General features: G+C 39.0%; 1 protein-coding gene across 2 annotated transcripts in view; it reads right to left on the bottom strand.

The window, feature by feature from the left end:
- The window catches only part of pde3b (phosphodiesterase 3B), a 43,879-nt gene that overhangs the window by 9,773 nt on the left and 13,742 nt on the right, over positions 1–20,364 (bottom strand). For both annotated transcript variants that reach the window (XM_019886728.1, XM_019886729.1), the window contains exons 2-4: positions 3,870–3,920; positions 2,318–2,566; positions 1,259–1,404 (exon numbers count right to left, since the gene is read on the bottom strand). In XM_019886728.1, coding sequence (XP_019742287.1) covers positions 1,259–1,404; positions 2,318–2,566; positions 3,870–3,920 — 446 coding nt within the window. The remainder of the gene's footprint in view (positions 1–1,258; positions 1,405–2,317; positions 2,567–3,869; positions 3,921–20,364) is intronic.

Here is a 20,364-nt window from a genome sequence, read left to right as displayed (position 1 = left end):
GTTTTAAAAAGAACCAACACGACAGCTCTTTGTTTTCTATCGTTTTGCACCGCTGCAAAAACTGCCGTGTGAACGCAAGTGGGGCTGGCACGGGGTTAACACGCTTCTCTTTAGTCAGCGGCTTTGTACGTGTGAACGCTCCACAAAATTTGCTCCGGTGTAAGATATATCGCAACAAAATACATCGGTGCAGCACCGAAGCAAATGTGTGCTGTGTGAACACCCCTATTCTTTACCAGGTATCAGTTGCTTCCTTTAATTTAGCCCTAACGCACCATTGAGACACAAATATACATTAAGACCACAAAAGAAACAATACAAATATACATCCAAGATATGATGAATTCAAAGGAATTTAGGCTACATTGACACTGCAGGGTGTAATGCCCAATTCAGTTTTTTTGGTCAAATACGATCTTTTTAGGTTGAATTGAACTCCTAATGTCAACGGACTGCATCTGTGATGTGACATGCATGCGCACAAAGCACGACGTTGAGTGACAGACACAAAAGAAACCATGACGCGGCAGTGTTTACAGAAATAGATATGCTCCAGCGTGAAGGGGCTCATCTTTCAATCATCTACAGAGGCGCGATGTGGGAGGATGTATAAATATTTTGGGGAAATGAGGCAAGGTTTTTCAATCTCCTCATTTCATGGAGATGTCCACTTGAAATGGTGTTGCATCGTTGCTATGTGTAATAAATGAACCACATTTGTGTCTGAATTACAACTATCACCACAAATGTATACTTTATGCTTCATGTTTAAAGTGAGACTAAAGTCAACACTCTTACTCAAAACAACTTTGCAGATTCATGAACAATTGTCAAGCTCCCTCCCAAGCACGACCCATCTGCCCGCGCTGAGCGCAAATTGGGCCTTTGATGACATATAGGTCGGATACATGCGAACTGTCCTTTCAGACTGAGGTTGCGTTGTAAAAAAAATCAGATATGTAGCTGATCTAGGACCACATATGAAAGTGACCGGAGTTGGATTTGAAAAAATCTAAATCTAGCCATTGAAATTGTCATGAAAGATTTTTTTTATTTTTTATTTTTTTTTTATCAATGTTGAAAATCAAATACTGGTCACATATAGGCAAAAAAAAAAAAAAATCTAATTTGTGTGGCTTTTTCCTGCAGTCTGAAAGTTGCCAATGAAAAAGATGAGCAGCTGCAAATGAATGTTTTGTTTGAGTGTGCAGCAATGTGGCTGTGTGACAAGAGCAAAGGCTGTGTGTTGTGTTGATACCTAATCAAGTTAAGGTCAGGGTGTGATCTCTTGCCGGTGTTACGTTCCCACCGTGATGAAAGTGTGTCGATAGGAGGCAGCACAGAAGAGGAGGTAGAACTCCGCCTGGGCTGAGGAGTAGGCAGGCTGTTTCTGCTGCTCAAACCCTGTCAAGAGTAAATTATGTTTAAGACTTGTCATCCTGCATATTATAATAAAACGTGCCAACAGAATGTACAATCATTTTCAAACTTTGCCCAAGAATTTATCAGAAAAATGTAAGAAAACGAAGTTCTTAACCCTTTCAGGTTCAGCGGCTACTAGAGTGGACATCTATTCACATGTTGTTTTCTCTTATATTAAATAATCTTAATGTCACAGTTGTGCGTCAACCACTACAATGGACCCTTCTGTGTATTGCCATCCACTGCCATTGTTTATTTTCATGCCTAAAGACTAATCAAAAACTTGAGAAAAAAAATCCTGATGTAGGTTATTAATATTTGTGCATGAAAGGGTTAAATACCTTCATCAGGAACAAGTCCTCATGCAACACAATCCACACACAGTTATAAGATACTACACCTAAAAAAAAAGCACTCTTTTGAGGACAAAAATGTGTATTTTCCTGACAGAGAAGACAGCTGGTTTTAAAGAGGAATGAGAAAGCCCATATACGTGAAGATGAATTTCTGGGCTCTCAAAAGAATGGGTTAGATATTTATATATACCGGTACTGTGTGTGTGTGTGTGTGTGTGTATATATATATATATTTTAGATATTTCCTAGTAGAATTATGCAAAAACTACATACTGTGAAACCGTAGTCATATGGTACATGAAGCAAGAAGATCAGGATAAAGTAGATACGTTCCGAGATTTTTATTTTACAGTTCACTTGAATTACATTGCCCCAATTACCATAACTTACTTTTAAGTAGTTGAGAATTAACCGGAAAATTATTGAGTCAAATCAAAATACTGTACAGTATTTAGAATTGTTCTACGATGGTTTGGTTGTGCGCTTCACTGAAAGACATGTGACTTTTGCTCATGTATTTTTATAATGCATATACCCACCTTAATGGTTTTACGTTCACTCCTCTCCACTGAGTCATCCACCTCATCACAGGGGTAAAAGCCGGGGAATGGGGTGAAAGGGTTGACCCGGGGCCGACACGACCCTGAGAAGGTCCCCATGAGGTTGGAGATGCTGTGCAGGGTTGAGATTGTTTGGGATGACAAGGACGAGTCCATCATCAGTTCTGACACCAGGTTTCTGGCCTCGTTGATGACTGACAGGTCAACGCCATTGCCACTCGCCGCGCCCTGACATATAATAAGGTGGAGTCGTGTCAAGGCAGCATAAGAGATCTATGACAATGCTGACGTATTTGAAAGAAGACATAACACGTTTCACTCAGTAAGTCCCATGGTGCAATGTGCATGTAACCATTTCTACAGTTTAAGACTGATCATTGTACGCAACCACCTCATTCAAAAAGAGTCTCAGTGTGATCAGTAAGAGAGTTAAGTCTTAGCATTACAAAAAAGTCCTGAGTATATGACTAAGTAATATAATAAGCAGTGCTTAAATTAAGCTATAGATTGCTGGTGGTAGGGCTCCAACAATTAAATTACACACACACACACACACACACACACACACACACAAAAAGGTCAAAGCAGATTCTTTGCCTTGGATTTTCGCAGGGATCATTAGTTTTCAACACAGATTAATGTTGCAGCAATAAGGCAGGAGAAAAGAACCCTTTTGACTGAGAATGTATATTATTTGGGGCCGCTTTCAATCGCTTTATTGAACAAATGACAAAAAAAAAAAAACATACATGGGGAGAACAAACAACATGAAGACATTTCAATGAACCAGCAGCTCCGAGCTGTGCAGCAGACGTACTAAGCACGACCATTCCTGTGCATTTTCAGTGTGGTTCAAGTACCCCTTCACAAAATTAAAAAAAATATTCCTTTACCTTGAAAAGTTCAACTTGTTTCTAAACTTGGTCATACAACACTATGTTTAAAATTTGAAGCAATATAGTTTTCCTTATGATCTGGCTCAGTCGCCATGTTTGTATTTGGATTCATACTGTATATCATTCAAAGAATAGTGTCTGTGTATTCACTTTCTGTTGAATAAGTTATTTTACATTTTAAGAATAGCAGGAGTCTGTACATGTCATTCGGTTTAAATGAATATTTAATAACAGAAAGGACACAGGACTATTAATCTCAGTGAACCCCAAAAGCATCCTACAATATATATCGATAAAACAGTAACAGAATGGGACTTTGGGCCGTGGGAGCAAAATTCTTTGACAGAGTAAACAAATAGTTCTTAGAGGGGTGGGAATGTCTGAGTGTGATAAAATGTGGCAAGTCAACAATGTCAAGGTCATTATGTACCAGCTTTCAAAGTGTGTGTGTGTGTGTGTGTGTGTGTGTGTGTGTGTGTGTGTGTGTGTGTGTGTGTGTGTGTGTGTGTGTGTGTGTGCGTGCATGCGTGTATGTGTTGAAGTGCCAGCAACTGGTGATTTGAAGCCATCTTTTATTAGGGTCAATAAGCATGTTTGATACAGTATCTGTATGTGCAATGAGAGACGTTACTGACCTGATACTGTGGTTTATACCAATGCTTTAGATCCCAGTCCCACAAGATCATCTGGAAAGGAGAGTTACACACATTCTTAGAAAATAAATGGGCGCTAATAGCAGGCAGCATAAAACTTTACAGGCTAAAAGCTAAAACAAACACTACATTGCAGATTTTCACAGTGCAGTACTGGAAGGTCATCATGAAGGAAACCATCTGTTAGTCCATTCTTCTTCTTATCTAAATCCACAGAGTAGTACGAGTGTTTACATGAAGGATTTGATGCACAGCATGATACACTTCACACAGCAGGTATGCTATGAACGCTGCCTTACTGAAAGCAGACTGAGGAGGAAAAGTAAACCACCAAAACCACAGCGGTGCATCTACAATGGAACTATGGGGATCTTATCTGGTGGCAACTACGTCAATCGGCCGCATTTCCATGCTATCTGTCGGTAACCAAACAGCAGTTGCGCTCCAGAACAGAATACTGTACAGTCAGTTAGAGCAGGTTGCGTAACACCACACCACTGGGCCTCAAATGACCCAATCTGCAGTTTAGATTGTGACTAATTTGACGAAGAAACATCCATGTAATGTAGCCCTCGAACTTTGTCGTCAAAACACATGAGTTTATGAGGATTTGCTTGTTTTGAATGGCAAACTTATGTTTTCGGAAATTAAAGCAAGTATGTTGGTCATTCTAGAATTGGAGGATATTTTGTGTCCCCCACCATGGAATTTTAAATAATCCACGCACAAAATGGAAAAAAAACATGCACATGTTGTGTAACTGTACTAAAAGTGATTCCGAAATATTTAAATGACCTAAAATAACCACCCCTGAAATGACTATTTTCTCGACATCAAGACAGTTACTTCTCTCTTCTATTTTTATGTTTTACCACAATGGTGTGTGTTACCTATGCAACGCTGTTACGCATATATTCCAGATTTTTTTTTTTTTTAAACATACAGTATTGCTAAATTTGTTCGTGACCAGGTAGCATAGCAGCTAAAACAGCTAGCATGTATTCTGACATCAGCACTAATTTGTAACCTTTTTTAAAAATTATATTGCTAAAATTGTTCTTGACCAGTTAGCATAGCAGCTAAAGCAGCAAGCATGTATTCTTACATCAGCACTGATTTGTAACCCTCTTTAGTTAGAGTACCGTAATACTAAAATGTAATTTGTTTTCAAATAAAATTTTACTTTTTTTTTTTTTTTTTTTGGTAGCAAAGGAAATTTATTCAGCAATATTGTTGAAACATGTTTCTTGGGTGCCTCAGTAGCTGTAACAGGGTTGGATCAAGCAACAGCAAAACATGATGTATGACAAATAAAATATCTGATGAAAAGTGTAGCTGAGCTGGAATCAAATGATTTGTTCTGTTTCACTTGAAAAAAAATAACAAATTCTAAAAGAAATTGTCACCTCAAAAAAATATTAGTGCCTGAATTGTCCTAATCTTCAGAAGTGCCCAATGTATTTTAACATAACTTTAAGCCAAGATACATGTGGTTCACTGTCTTAAATATAGGCCTATGAGTTCATAGTCACTTGTTAACAAGCCCAGCTTCACTCTTGCAGCCACAAGAGGGCGAGACACACAAATTTGCTTATGCCTTGGTGCATAGTATCCCAGCCTTTACATACAATATCTTATCTTATCTCAGAAAAATGTCAAGCCCAGCTCACAACTAAAATGTCACAGAATTATACATACATCATTCAAATACTGTAATTATGATATTGATCTTTACTCACAAATGAGTACTAATTAAACACAAAGCTATCATCTTTATATGGTAATGGTGGATACGTAGGTTAATTAATTGTACATTAAGCCATCTAGAGCAAGAGCTGTCACTATATGTCACGGGCAGAGAAAGAGCAACAAAGAACAATTATTTCTTGTAAATAAATGTATTAATTTTCAGACAAACTGGACAACTTTCCACATAACACCTGATGACCACACACGGCACATTAATGTGCTGGTGCACAGTGGTTGTGAATCGCTGACTTAGATTTAAATGAGAAGCTAGTAAGAAGTAAATTAATACGTGTAAATAAGTGCAGATTTTCATATGAGCCCAATTGTGTCAATTATAATGTGGTGTGTAAAAAAGAAAAGAAAAGATAGACATCTAAAATAGTGCCACACGGATGTGACAGAAATTCAAACAAATAATTTGCCATACAAAATGTTTTTTTTTTGTATGGCAATTGTGTATATAAACAAGCATCACATGCTGCATGTGACATGAATACAAGTCCAGATTGTTCCATAGTAGAGTGGCACAATCCCGTCTCCTCTAATCATCCGCTGCTTCGTTGATCAAAGTGGCATATTGGGTGTTTGTCATCAGAATCTGGATATTGGTGCCAAATATTTAATATGGCAAATAAGCCCTTGCCATGGCAACTAGACACAGAGGCCAGTAAAGGGTGGGGGAAGAAAAAAACCAAGGCAACAAGATGGCGGGAGATGGCCAGAGGACGGAGTAGGGTTGTTAACTTGTTGGCCCTCTGCCTGTCGACAGAGAAGAATGGTGGATCTGGAACAAGGCAGTAGACGTGAAGTCAAGGACATCAAGAAGGGAAGGAATAGACTTTGTGAAGAACACTTAATTTAAGACAGGAAGTACAGAAAAAAGGTGGTGACAGTTACATTTTCGACTGAACCTTTCAATCATACACCATCGATTTTGAGTACCACTTGTCCGCATCAGGGTTTTGTGTAAGATGGAGCCTATCCCAGCTGACATTGGGCAAGCAGCGAGGTACACCCTAGGCTGGTCACCAACCAATCGCTGGCACTTACAAATAAACAACCATTCACACTCACAATCAGACCAATGGGCAATTTAGAATCTTCAATAGAGGTTAAGCATTTGCATTTGGCAAAACAGGACAAAACACCTCCTTCCAGTTCAAGTCACTGGCAGAGCCCGACTGCAGGAGATGTCGACAAAGCACTGGTGGAAACATCTACAATAGAGGTGGAATGACTACTCAATTAATCATCAACTTCATCGATCATTCATTTTGATAATCAATTAATTCTTTCGAGACCTAAAATTGTTCTTTTGCTGCATCCTCAACCAAGGCAATAGCGTTCGAGTAGTTTTGTCATTGACTGGTTAGCAGGTCTACCGAGCAAGTCTGCCACACAGTGCAGAGGTGCAGGGTTCGATTCCATCTACGGCCTTCCGGTGTGGCGTTTGCATGTTCTCCTTGTGCCTGCGTGGGTTTTCTACGGGTACTCCAGTTTCTTCCTACATTCCAAAAATATGCGTGACAGTTTAATGGAACACTCTGATGACCTTATTGCTACGTGATCCAGGAACTGGAAAAGCTGGTACCACCATTACCACATAGGTCACAACACACAGCTTAGTGTATTTGCTGGAAAGGGGAAAAAATGGATGATCTTTCAATGAACAGGACATATTTTCTTCAGTGATGTTATGACAACATGACATGATGGTATAGATGGGGTGACAGCCAACTAAGCTGTTCTCACATGCCAACTTGCTTGCATAACAACAATACAATACTTCTCACACCAAACACATTTGGGTGTACAAGGACATGCTTGCATTCTGAAGTCATAAGAAAACATGTCAACACCTCTAACTGACGCGCTAGTCTCTCACCACATAGCGAGTCTATGTTTGTGGAAGTATATGTTTGTGCATTTGATCAACATTAAAAGAAACATGTACAGTAGCACATTGACAGACATACACACGACAGACATATACACAAAACATTAACACAAACATGATGGACTTCAAGCACAATGACAAAAAAGTAGGACATTGAAAAAAAACCCAAAGCACTCAACATGAGTGCAGTCGTAAATATCTCTTAACAGGACTCAATAAACTTGTGCAAGCTATAAGAGGGCCAGCTAGTTGCACCTGTGTGTCATATTGGCGAGGCTGTAGCACTGTGGTGTGAGAGGACGGACCTTGCTCAAACTGATAAAAACATGCTAACTAGAGCGTGTGTGAGCGGGAGGGTGGGCCAGAGAACAGGTATCAATGGCAGGCAGGACATTTGTATGGAGGTGGGTGACCGTGCTGACGTCAGCCTGCAGCGACGCACGCTGATAATGAGGACTGAGCTGCGGCTGCCAAGACACGCACAGCCACAGCAAGGGAAAGAAAATGATATGGAATAGAACATAGAAAATGGCGAGAAGTTTGCAGTTAGTGTCTGTGTTTTTCTGTTCCACAAGTCCTACAAGTCTTAGGAGGGAAAAGGGCTGATTGGGCCTAATTTGGACAGTTTCACTTGGGGGTGCACTCACTTTTGTTGCCTGCCGTTAAGACATAATGGCTGTGCTGAATTAACTTTGGAGTAGAGTCAGTTTACACTTATGTAACCTGTACACTGACTACATTTTAGCAAAGTGTCATTTCTTTTGTGTTGTCCCAGGAAAAGATACAAAATATTGACAAAAATATGACTGTACTCACTTATGTGGGATATTGTGGCTTGGACTTGCTAGAATGAGTCATGTCATAAAACATAGTGCTCTCATAAGAACTGACGTTCTGGTCAACGGTGTGATCGAAGGGGCAAGTAATATGCCTAATGAACATGAACCTTTGATGAATGCCACATTCCCAATAAATATTTATTTATATTGCTTACATGTTCTCTGGCCATTAAAAAAATAATTTAATTTTCAAATTCCGTTAAAAAAAAAAAAAAAAAAAAAAAAAAAAAAAAAAACGACCAATTGAATAAATACCCGAAGGTTGAACACAATTTGCTCTTAGATTCTGGATCAGATTCAGTTCATTCGGATTTTTAAAAATAAGGCCAATCTAAGCGTCTAACTGTAAGCATTATCAAACTTTCGTATCTGGACAGGGAATGTTTTAAGAAACATTGTACATGTTCAGTAGCCACATAAGTGTACAAGTTTTACATTATTGTTCATGATTAAAAAATATACTTCTCCCTTAACAAATGAGGTGTGCGTAATAAAATCATTGTAGATGCGCAAATTTTATTTTATCTTTTTAACACCCAATTTAAGTTAACCAATGTAATACTCAAACTCAATAAAACTTTTCTTTGAAGACAAGTGATGACATGTACAGTAAAAGCAGTTATGGAAAGACAACCTGCCAAATCCACACAGTTGCAGTCTGAGATTCAAAGGTGCGCCCCAATGTTTAGACAGTGTCAAATAGAACAATTGATAAATTGCGTAGTGGTGAAACGATTAATCAAGAACTAATCGATGATCAAATTAATCGATAATCATTTTTGATGAGCCACGAATTTTGATACCTTTTTATAATAAAAAGTCCCCAATTCTCAGAATTTCCAGCCTTTCAAAAATAAATATTCAATTTTGTGTTGAAAAATAAAACATTTACTTTTACTTTGGAAAATAATGATCAACGTTTCTGTCCATATTACAGACCAAATCAGAATCTGACTCATAATTCATTTGTTTTCGTCACTGTTAAATTGAAATTATTATAAAACGTTAATTATCTAGCCATATCTGAAATGCTTATCCTCGCGAGGGCTGTGGGAGTGCTGGAAGCTATCCCAGCTGTCTTTGAGCAGTAGGCAGGGTACACCTTGAAGTGGTTGCCAGCCAATCGCAGGGCACACATCAACAAACAACAGCCATACACACTCACAATCACACCCAGGGACAATTTAGAGTGTTCCAGTACACTACCATGCATGTTTTTGGAATGTGGGAGGAAATCGGAATAAAGCCAAAATCAAAATCGCAATTACATTTCAATTAATAGTCCAGCCCTAGCGGGTCACGTGGAATAACACTGAAGGACTAAATAACCATTGCGGTCTGCGGGCACCGGGTCTTGTACAACACAGCCAGCTTCCAAAATGAGCAAAAAGAAGCAGTCTTAGAGAATGGGAAGCAAGAAAGTTGGGATATCTAGTGAGTGTATTTACTTGTTTTTTGCTATTGAACTGTGAACCAAAATAGTATTGAGCATTAGCCATTTTTTTAGCAAAACCCACGGTCACCAAATGGACTGGCGATGTTCATGCATTATTACTTATTTCTGTCAAAGGAAGAGGAACCCCTCCTCTTCCTTGTGGTGCTGTAAATGATGCTGCTACATTTGTATCCCATCATCAAAGTCATGCGAGAAACGCTGGGCCAAAGGACATTTTATCTTCGTTCTGAATGTAGCATAAAAAATTACAATGGACCCTAAAGTGAAACTGCTGAAGATATTGTTCGTAAGCACTTATCATGGATGAGCGGAATGATCTGTGCTTTCCTTTTTGTTGCCTTGTTGGCAGTATGAGAGGCTACTGTATCATCATGCCTTGTTGTTTGCTGTGTATTGGTGACAGTGTGATAGAGGCAGTCAACAAAATTATAAATGTGATTCAAAGAAGCGTGCAGCAAATTGTCCAACAGAGAGAGTCATATTTCAAATGACAGTGTGATGTCAGACAAATGTCCTTGAATCAGTTTGGTGTGGCAAATTAACTGATGGATTATCAATGAAACTAAAACAAAAGAATAAACACCTGAAAAGGCTGATTTATTTATTTATTTATTTTTAATATTTAAGAATACAAGGTTATGGTGCGTGTAATAAGTAACGAGGCCGGTGTTATCTGTGTACATTTGCTGGAAATTGTTACAGTACACAAAGATAAAAACAAATGGCAAATATTGCCCATTTGACTGATTAATTTGACCAATGTTTAAAGGGACATAATTAGTCGACTTTATTGGACGGACGATTGGTCTATCAAGCCCGATACTTGATCTAGAAATATGGCTACATCTCATGATTGGACAGTTTTTTTTAACTCAATGATTGGTCATCGGCCCTAAAATTTTGACTGCATAAAGCTTAGTTGCAGCTCTAAAAATGTTTTAAAAGTAAGAAGTGTTCATAGCACTCAACAAGCTGTATGGAAAGTGTGACGCCAATGAATGTCCATTAGCCCCCAAACAGGAAACAAGAACAGGAAGTGTATTATTTTTCCAGTCATAGAGCCCTGGAAATGAACCCTCGACTTAACTCTGCCAATGACTGCATATTATGATGTCTGCTTTTTTTTTTTTTTCATTGCTTCATTTATTGTTTTTGCGGGCCAAATAATTTCCGAGTCTAATCATTGTATGTCATGTCAAGCAAAAGATGAATATACCCACCGGGTTGAACAAGAATGTGAGGAAGACACCTTGCCATCCGATCTTCCAGTGCAATCAACATGTAATGGACATGACTGAAGGCTTACACAAATATGACATTCATTGTGCGCCAGGTGGCCGGTCCTCCAAGTGTCGGCAGGGCAACATGGCAGGTCCATGCAAATTATTTGACAAGGGAAAATAACTAGGCAAAATGTCATCCCTCTTGCTTTTCTCACTCAACTTTCAGATGCTGTGCACTCACACTGTACAGTGCACTTGTTTGCTACTTGTCCTACTTGGAATGAATCCAATGAGTTTAATATACTGTGCTGATTAGGGATAGTCCGATCGATCGGTGGCAGATAATTATTGGTCGATATTGAAAAAGTATGTGATCGGTGAATGCAATCAAAGCCTTTAAAGGCTGATCGATCACCCTATATATATAGTTGTTCTGGTAAGGTATTGCAAAACGTTCACAAAATGTTTTTCATGTTTCTAATACATGTAACTAGCGTAATAAAATAAGTATAGACACATTACTCTCTCATTGTTAGACATGTCACTCTCTCAATGTTAGACATGTCACTCTCTCAATGTTTGATTATTTTACATTTTACCCACAATGCACGTCCCGTTGCCAATCAAGTCAAGGAACTGACATGGATGCCACTATTTCACACACAACGTAAAGTTATGGTTAGCCTAAAACCGAAAATTAAAAAAAGTGGTGCAGGGAGAACACTTTGGCCTTTGACAAATACATATGTCAAACATCAGAGCCGTGCCCGCTGCCTTTGACGCTGTATCGGGTTACGAGGCTCCTCATACAACATACGTACTCTCTTACTGAAACACAAAAATATGGCAGGATTGTCAAAGGAGGAAATAGTTTGTAACAAAGACAGCAACCTCTTGCTGTCTTTGTTACAAACTATTATATATTATAAAACAACAAAGGAGAAAGTGTGGCTATTTTGAAAGGCTGATAGCAATGATCAGTTGGCCCATTCACTGACAGCACGTGTACATTTCTAAGACAGAGGCTCTCTGCGCTTTGCTTTATAGCCACAAGCACAGGGAAAACCTGGTTAAGATTTGCACTCTGTCAACTGAAGAGAATAAAAAATAAAACATGACTTGCAGTTTTTTTCTCAACTCTGCGACAGACAGCGGGAAGATTTTTGTGGCATATGTGCCAGACCGTTTTAACATAGAAATGATATAATATCCGCCTGTTTCCTTGACTGCTAACTTGTACTAACCATTAAAACCATGAGCATGTACTGTATTGAAATGAGACACCACATATCCAAGAGGAAACCCCCACTCCTTTGGTTTTGGGCCTGGGTTTTATCACAATGCGCAACTTTCCTGCCTCTGCTGTCACTCTCTCGGGCTGCTTTTAGGTGAGATCAAGCACTTCAAAATCGACATTATAATTTACAGTACATACAGTATTTCAATGATTTGGTTTATTGACTCTGTTACCTGTTATCTACTGTAACATACTGTAGACCGTCAGTCCATGCTGTCTGGATATAAGTTTAAGAATCCAAAAGGGGCTAAAACAATTTGTGGTGCAGCTTGAGGAATTTTTAGCTGACATCTGATAAACTTTTGGAAGAAGAAAAAAAATGACCGCAAGATTTCATTAATTTTTTTTAATGACAACTCTATTTCATTTCATCGTACTCAAACTTCTTCCAAAGTGTTGTGTGACAAGTACTTTGTGGCGACAGTTTTCAAACTTGAGCTAGATATGGTCGTCTCATGGGCAGCTCTGAGTGTGCTGACTTTATGACTCCTCGCAACTCAGTTTGAATAGTACACACTGCACTTCTGTCTGTCAGCTAATAAAATAAAAGATCTAATCATCTATTGTTGCATAATGTAAAATTTGCTCCAAGTCAAGAATCAAATGGTCACCTTTTACAAAAGTCTGCGCTGAAGATGGTACCTAACTTTAGAAAACATGAAGGCTATTGAGAGTACCATTACCTTTTTCAAACTTTGTTTGCAAAGTTGTCAAAAGCCAATTTGAAATCTCTTGCAAGGGCAGAAGCTATTCAACGTGAGGTTTGCAGATGGATTTCAGAACTAGTCCAGTAACGTTATGCCTTTTTCAGTTCAATCAAACTGTAATTTGACAAGTACTGCGTAGCATTACTAGACAGACATTTCAGTTCAGCATCGACTCACGCGTGCCAGACACAGCGGAGCTCACAAGAACAACAAGCACGACACAGGCCGACATAAATGCCACAATCTGGCTAAGGTCAGCCCTTAGACGTCAGTGATGAACTTTTTACCACAATGGTATGTTTCATGTTCAAACCGCCCATAACTTTTTGCAGGCGACATCAAAAGTCTGCAGGCGGCGATCAGTGTTGCCAAAACAGGCCTTGTACACTACTTGCAGGATTACGACAAGCATAAATACACCACAACGATGCATTTGAGAGGGATACGCGCAATCATCCTGGTCTGTTTCTCTTCTTTGCTAATTGAATTGCGAGCCGTCGAGAAAGCTACAAATTGAAGCAAAATGGAAGAATGTGACCGCACAAACGGCTTCAGGATAGCTGAGTTAGAGAGGATTTATTTGGACGAGATGTGCCTGTAAAATTTACAGTGGAACCCGCACATTGAAATTTAACTGTCAAATGAATGCTACAAGGCTCAAGTAAACATTCAGTTTTATTGTGTTGACATGGAAGAGCTCATATAATTCTGCATCCCTACATATAGGTGCTGACAGTTTTATCTGAGCTTACATTTTCTGCCACGCTGGACCACAGCGATTCAACTTCAGGCAGGCCTACGATGGGAAGTAATGACGCATGTGCAAGGTCTGCAGAGGGCTCCCAATTTTTTAATAAAAGTGCCATTTACGTAGGATTGTATTTTTGCACAGGGTATTTGTGTTTTAGTTTGTTTTTATCTTTTAGTCACAAATTGTTTTCTGTACAAATTGTGTTTGAGAACAGATGCAAGCGTTTCTTTCATTAATGTGGCAACTCACTCCACTTTACAGGCTCATTTCCGAGTTTTAAGCGAGGGAGACAAAACCGCCGGCCAGCAAGTCATAAAAATACAGCATATAGTCCACATGTATTGGGATTGTGTTTTAGAACAATACTTAACAATATTTGCAATTTCATATGTATCCATGTAGGAAGTAAATGAAGCATTTTTTGTGAGCTATGTGCCCGTCGCCAGATCCATTCAAGTGAGTGAGAGCGAGCCCCGTCTTTCAATATATCCACTTTCCTCTTTCGGGCTGCCACACACTGTGCGGTGTCAGTTAAGAAGCACGCAAATTGCTACAGAAAGATGAAGTGGTTTACAATACAGACAAAAATGGGGAGACGGGAATTATTCTCATCAAATGAATTGATTGCTTGACATCACAACTCACAAAATTCTTTACCACAAGCTTGACTTATTTCATCCACAGCGCCATATGAAATTGTAAATATGGTCGCAATGTTTAAACCATAATATGTGTAGTGTCTTGGCGACAGCCGGTGGGCAGTTGTGTCTCTCTTGCTCAAACCCGGAGAATTGATTATTTGGCTGTGTGAAATAGGGTTGAGCAAATATTCAACATCAATACGTAATGCGATCAACACGCCATCGATATTAATAGAAAATGCCTTTGATGAAAAATCAGAACACAAACCCAGAGCCCGACTTCATGCGTATTGTAGGCAGCGTGCTGCTGCCTCCAAACATAGAAGTTGAAGCTGTTAAACCAACGTCAAAGAAGCAATTAAACCAATGAAGAAGAGTTTCCTGTGTGGCATACTCATGTGGAACAAGTGTGTGACATAGCTTCATTCAAATAAATGACCAGTTGACTAAGTACAATTCTTGCCATAAGATGAGATTGTACACTAACCCAATTAAACACTCTTGGATGTTGTTGAGCAGTACAGAAGTTCCCTGTTCTAGCCCTGTCCGACCTTTGGCATCGCACTCTCCGCCACATTCAGAACTACACTCTGAGCGTGCACGGTCACTCTGACCATTAGGCAACTCAGTGTGTGGCTCAAATTTGATGTGATCGATTGAATCAATTTCATTGATGAAAGAATTTTACACTCAAAATTTCCAATGCCCGTTTATTTTTTGATTTAGGTTTTAATGTTGTTTTTAATAAAATTGTATTCGTATCCTCTGCATGTCAACTCTGGCCGGTGCCGGAGATTTACGTCAAGCACACAATATAATGTAGATTATAATGGATCAACATAGATCATTGCTTTGAGGAGGAAGACCAAGCAATGCGTTAGTTTCTGTGGGAACACTGGATTTTGCGATAAAAGAGATCTTCTTGACGAGACGGTTGTCGTGTATCACCTTTGTAAATACTGAGTGAAATACAACAGAGGTACAACTGTCACAAAGAGCAACAATTCTGTTCAACAGCAGTCACTGTCGTGCAAGGTAGTGGGCCCAGTCCAAAAAGGTGTTCCTGCCTTATTCATCCTAAAACTTGATCATAAATAACCTCCTACCTAAAGAATTACTTATTATTGTGGCACACGAAGAGAAATATCTTGCCAGACCATGTATATCAGCTGATATTGTTCAAAAAGAATATGCAAGACTTTGGCAAAATTGTTTACTGTTACATATGGTTGTTCTTTAAACAGAACAATCACAGCAGCAGTTTAATTAAATGTGAAAATATACAAGCCCAATACTTGCATATATTTTTTTGTTCCACAAAAGAGAATGTTGAATATTGTTCAGATATATGAAGCACATTACAAAAGCGTTTGTTTCCATTGATGCTTTCATGCCTAAAAAGAACCAGCTTACGCTGAAAATAAGGTAGGTTCATGTATAAAAACAGAACGAGTTTGTTCTGATATCACTTTTTTTATATTTTTTAAATCAGTAAATCTGTGGTGGCTTTACAAATAAAACCCAATGTAACAGCATTCAATTGTGTTTATTTGGAGTTACATTGAATTAGAATAGCTTTATTTACAGAAAAGCCATCGTTACCGTATCAATGAATTATATCATTCCAAAAAAGTAATATATCGCTCTCTGTAGAATCATTGGGCCTTATATCGATCCGTACTGTATCGGTCAAAAAAATGCATTATTAAACCACTACAATACACAGTTGCACAGTTGTTTCTGAGGGTAAAATAAGCCACATGATCTGTGATCTTCCTGTCTACTACATGTACGAGCCAATTCCAATCATGCTTTCAAAGGTAGCGTTTATCAAAGACTTCACCGATGCCAGGGGACAAAGGTGATCTCACTGCAAATGTTTTCTATTGAAGCAGTGCCCAGGCAGCCCCACGGGACACATTTTCTGAATGAGTCAACTATGGTAGTAGTGGTTGACATTTGCGTCAGGGTGTCTTTCTTTACATTGTTTGTAAGTGAAGAAAACACAAAACCCAATACTGTCAAACTTAACTAAGTGAAGGATTTTTTTTTTTTTTAATAAATTAAATCTTTACGTGCAAGGCTTCCTTCCACACGAGTCTGTTTGAAACTCTGTGGTTGGGAGGCATCAGTGCAGCAGGAAGGTTATACCTGATATGGACATGAGAGCGAGATGAGGGACTCAAAGCCTTGTAAGGGAACATCTGGTTTTATCGTGGAATCAGTGCAAGCTCCTCTCATAAACACAACGCCTGAGCCCGGCAGCTCTGGCCAATAACAAGCATGCGAACACAAACGCCATCCATCAGAGGCGAGCCATGAGAGGAGGAGTTAACAGGGAAGTGGAAGCGAGAGATATAGGGTGAAAAAGATAGAGAGAGAGAGAGAGAGAGAGAGAGAGAGAGAGAGAGAGAGAGAGAGAGAGAGAGAGAGAGAGATCAACAGTGATCAAGTCAATCATTTACAAGCAAGTGAACGAAGAAGCATTTGATTTCTCATGCATGCAATGCACTTACTTTCTAAACTGTGGCATTCATTGAGGTAGACTGTGAAATGTGTCACGATGAAGATAAAAAATATGTACAGTCCAGAGTCTCGTGGTATACAGTATTTGTGACAAAAATGCTATGGCTGAAAGGACTGACTTCTGGTAATGTGCTCCATAGCAACAAAGGCCACGTTTCAGGCAGCCCTTTCCTCCTCTTCCAATCACAGTGAGTAGGCCTGGGTTGGCTCGCAGAGGTAAAGGTCAGAATCGCTCCGGCTCCCTAACATGCCTCAAGCACAATCTAGTGATTCTGACTGCTGTTTGTGCACAATAGAGATACAAGCTGACAAAAACTGGAGTCGATGATACTGGACCACCGGGTTCAGAGATCTTTGATGGAGTTTTTATTAATACGTGGAGGAGAGTCAAATGATGCTGAGAAAAGTTATGCTCACCTACCACAAAATTAAATACGGCTTGACGATTAACTGAATGTAATCGTGGTTTCAATTTTGGCTTCTCTCGATCTTTAAAACGTTATAATGGAAGAAAAACGATGAATGTGCAGAACGGCACATTCACAGGTTGTGAAGATACCCTGAATTCACCATGTTGCTTGCGTAACGTGTGTGATTCTGCCATCCCTGAGAGTCCTTTAAGGTGTTTAATTAGACCACAGATGGAATTTACGGTACTGTTCCAAACACACAACAAAAACAATGATACACATAGTATAATTCAATACAAACATTTTTTTTTTTTTAAACATCACTATCGCGAATGCTCAAGTCAAGACAGGATCACAATCAAATGCAAACAGAAAATTCGCATTGACTTCGGGAGTGGCAGTCTGTGTGTGAATAGAATGAATATTCACACACAAACGCTGTGGAAACATACACACAGGTAAGATAATCCTATTCAAAGGCACCAATTCTTCCAAATTTGTGAAAAATTTGTTATATTAATAGAGTTCAATCACAACTTCTATTCTCATTCCATTCATTCCATGTGTGTACACCAATCATACATGACACCACGTTGCCACAAGAAGCAAAAACGTGCAGGAACAGCTGGGTTTTCTCCATTGCTATGATGGAAAGATAGATTATTTTAGTATATTCTGATTTTACTTTCTTACTAACTGATTTTCTTGTTGTCCTTTCAAGTTGTATTTATCGTTTTCGAGGATTCAAGGAATTTTAATTTCCTCAATATTCAAGGATACAAAGATCCAAGAACATTTTATTGTTGTACCAACACACATTTCCTCATGACATGGCAGGAAATACAATCCCCGAGATCACAAGTTAGTGCAGTAACTCCCAAGACTTGTGAAAATAACAAGATAAAATAAATATGATCAATTGATAAGGGTGATGCTTATTGAAGGCATCAATGTGTGCATAGATGTAAGGCATCAACAATGTGATTATAGCAGAATTAAAATGCGAAGGGCTTGAATTTCACATATTTAAAAGGTCACTTTATACTTCACAAAAAGAATGGACTGTTTAAGAATAGTGTTCAATGTGCAGGGATGGAATGGCATGAGACCCGTTTTGAGCAGTTGAATTTTAGTAGTTGAGTAAATACAAAGTTTTGAAATAAATGTATAATCATTCTAATCATCGTGATTTCAATCTCAAGCAAAAAAATGGCGATTATTTTTGCCGTCATGGTCCCGGCCTAATATTAATTGCATCAAATAACATCAAACAAGAACAGCATATACGGTAGATAGATATGTCAGAAGATAATAATGTTCAGTTTTGATTGACACCATCAGAGAGGTATTCATTTCACAGGATGTTTGTACATTTGCAAAGGTGATGTGTTGAAATGAACTGCATCACACTGAGAGCTGCTTCTATTAATGTGGTTACATTATTTAAATTCATCGGAGGGACAGACAATTAGAAACACCTCTCACGTATGACTGACGCTGTGCAGGACCGCAGAGGTTTTGAGCTTCACACTGCCATCGATAAATCATTGTCAGACCTCAACAGACAAGAGTGTAGGTCAGGACATAACGCATGAACCACTTAAGACCAGATTTTGCATGGCCTGCCACATGGTGTGCCGGTACGTCGCCCCACTGTTAGATGAGTCACACAAACAGACCTGAGGTCGGTTTACTAAACAGAGTCAAGACGAGCAAAGGTACCTTACATTTACAGCCAGTTGCTGCTTTGTCAATTAAATGCCCAATTTTTACTAAGAGAACTGAAATTCATTTTCGTGAAGTAGACTGGTAGCTTTTACAATATTCTGGTAACTTGCGTGACTTGATGTACAGCAGCAATTATCTGTGAGGTTTGGTATGACGTAGCATCTTGTTCGAAACTGACTGCTACACTGCACTTTCTATACAATATGTCCATGCAAGTCATGTAATGTATCTTGGATCCATGTGTATGCCAGGCCAACTTCTGTGGTCAGTGGCTGAGCGCCCACCGCCAAATCCCCAGTATCTGTGAAGCTGTGTCACGCTCCCTGTTGCTCATATGTGACATCAAGCCTATGATTTATCCACTTGATCCTCGCATACAAGTCCAGCACCGATAAGGGCAAGCGAGGGTCACACAAGAGGCAGCTGCAGTACTGCAAACAAGATTGAAATATTTATAGGTGAAAGGTAACTATAAAAAGCGTTACAAAAGGACTGGAGGTGCAGAGGTGAACTAATGGAAGACATTTGGGCGTCATCTTTTGGCATAAGTGCGTACATTGTGGCTTTACTTATTGTACTTGTTTAATGTGTTCTCTGCCAGTCATTATACATGCAATTCAATGGCCATTGTGCTGCTCCATCTGGTGTGCGCATAATACATAGTTCGGACATACCGTACAACATGTAGATTTGATGATGAAACACAAAGCCCGTATTAAGTTATCTAGAATAATATTTTACGCACTCATTTTTTGCAGAGGATAAAGAATATATGCTTGGGAGCATTTTTTTTGTTTTTTTTGTTTATGCCATCTTCAAATGTGACCCGGCACAGTAAAATGAGTCGTAAATCACGCAGATTGAGATTGAGATACGAGGCAATCATGGCTCAGTGGGTCAAACTTTGACCCAATTCATTAATTGAAAGTTGAAATTTCATGACATAAAGATCGTGTTCAAAATTTGCATTTTGCAAAAGGTACTCAACAAAGAAGTCAGTAATTATGTGCCATTATAACAAGAGTTGTTGCTTATTACCTTGCCCTTGTAGATAGCCACGCAGGGAATCCCCAACATACGGCTATCAGTATAAAGATGACATTTCCCATGGCTTATTTCATACCCATTTGAATAATTCTGCTATTATGAGCTAAAATAAGACCTGGAATCCACAAGATTTTACATGTACAATCCCAGTGAATTGTAACATAGCAAGAGTTAGTGTAATAAAGTTCAAGGTCAAGTTCAAGTCA

Source organism: Hippocampus comes, unplaced genomic scaffold (assembly GCF_001891065.2).
Source record: "Hippocampus comes isolate QL1 unplaced genomic scaffold, H_comes_QL1_v1.1 scaffold261, whole genome shotgun sequence".
Taxonomy (NCBI): Eukaryota; Metazoa; Chordata; class Actinopteri; order Syngnathiformes; family Syngnathidae; genus Hippocampus; species Hippocampus comes.
Note: the sequence above shows the minus strand (reverse complement) of the source record. Positions and strands in the feature narration are given on the sequence as shown.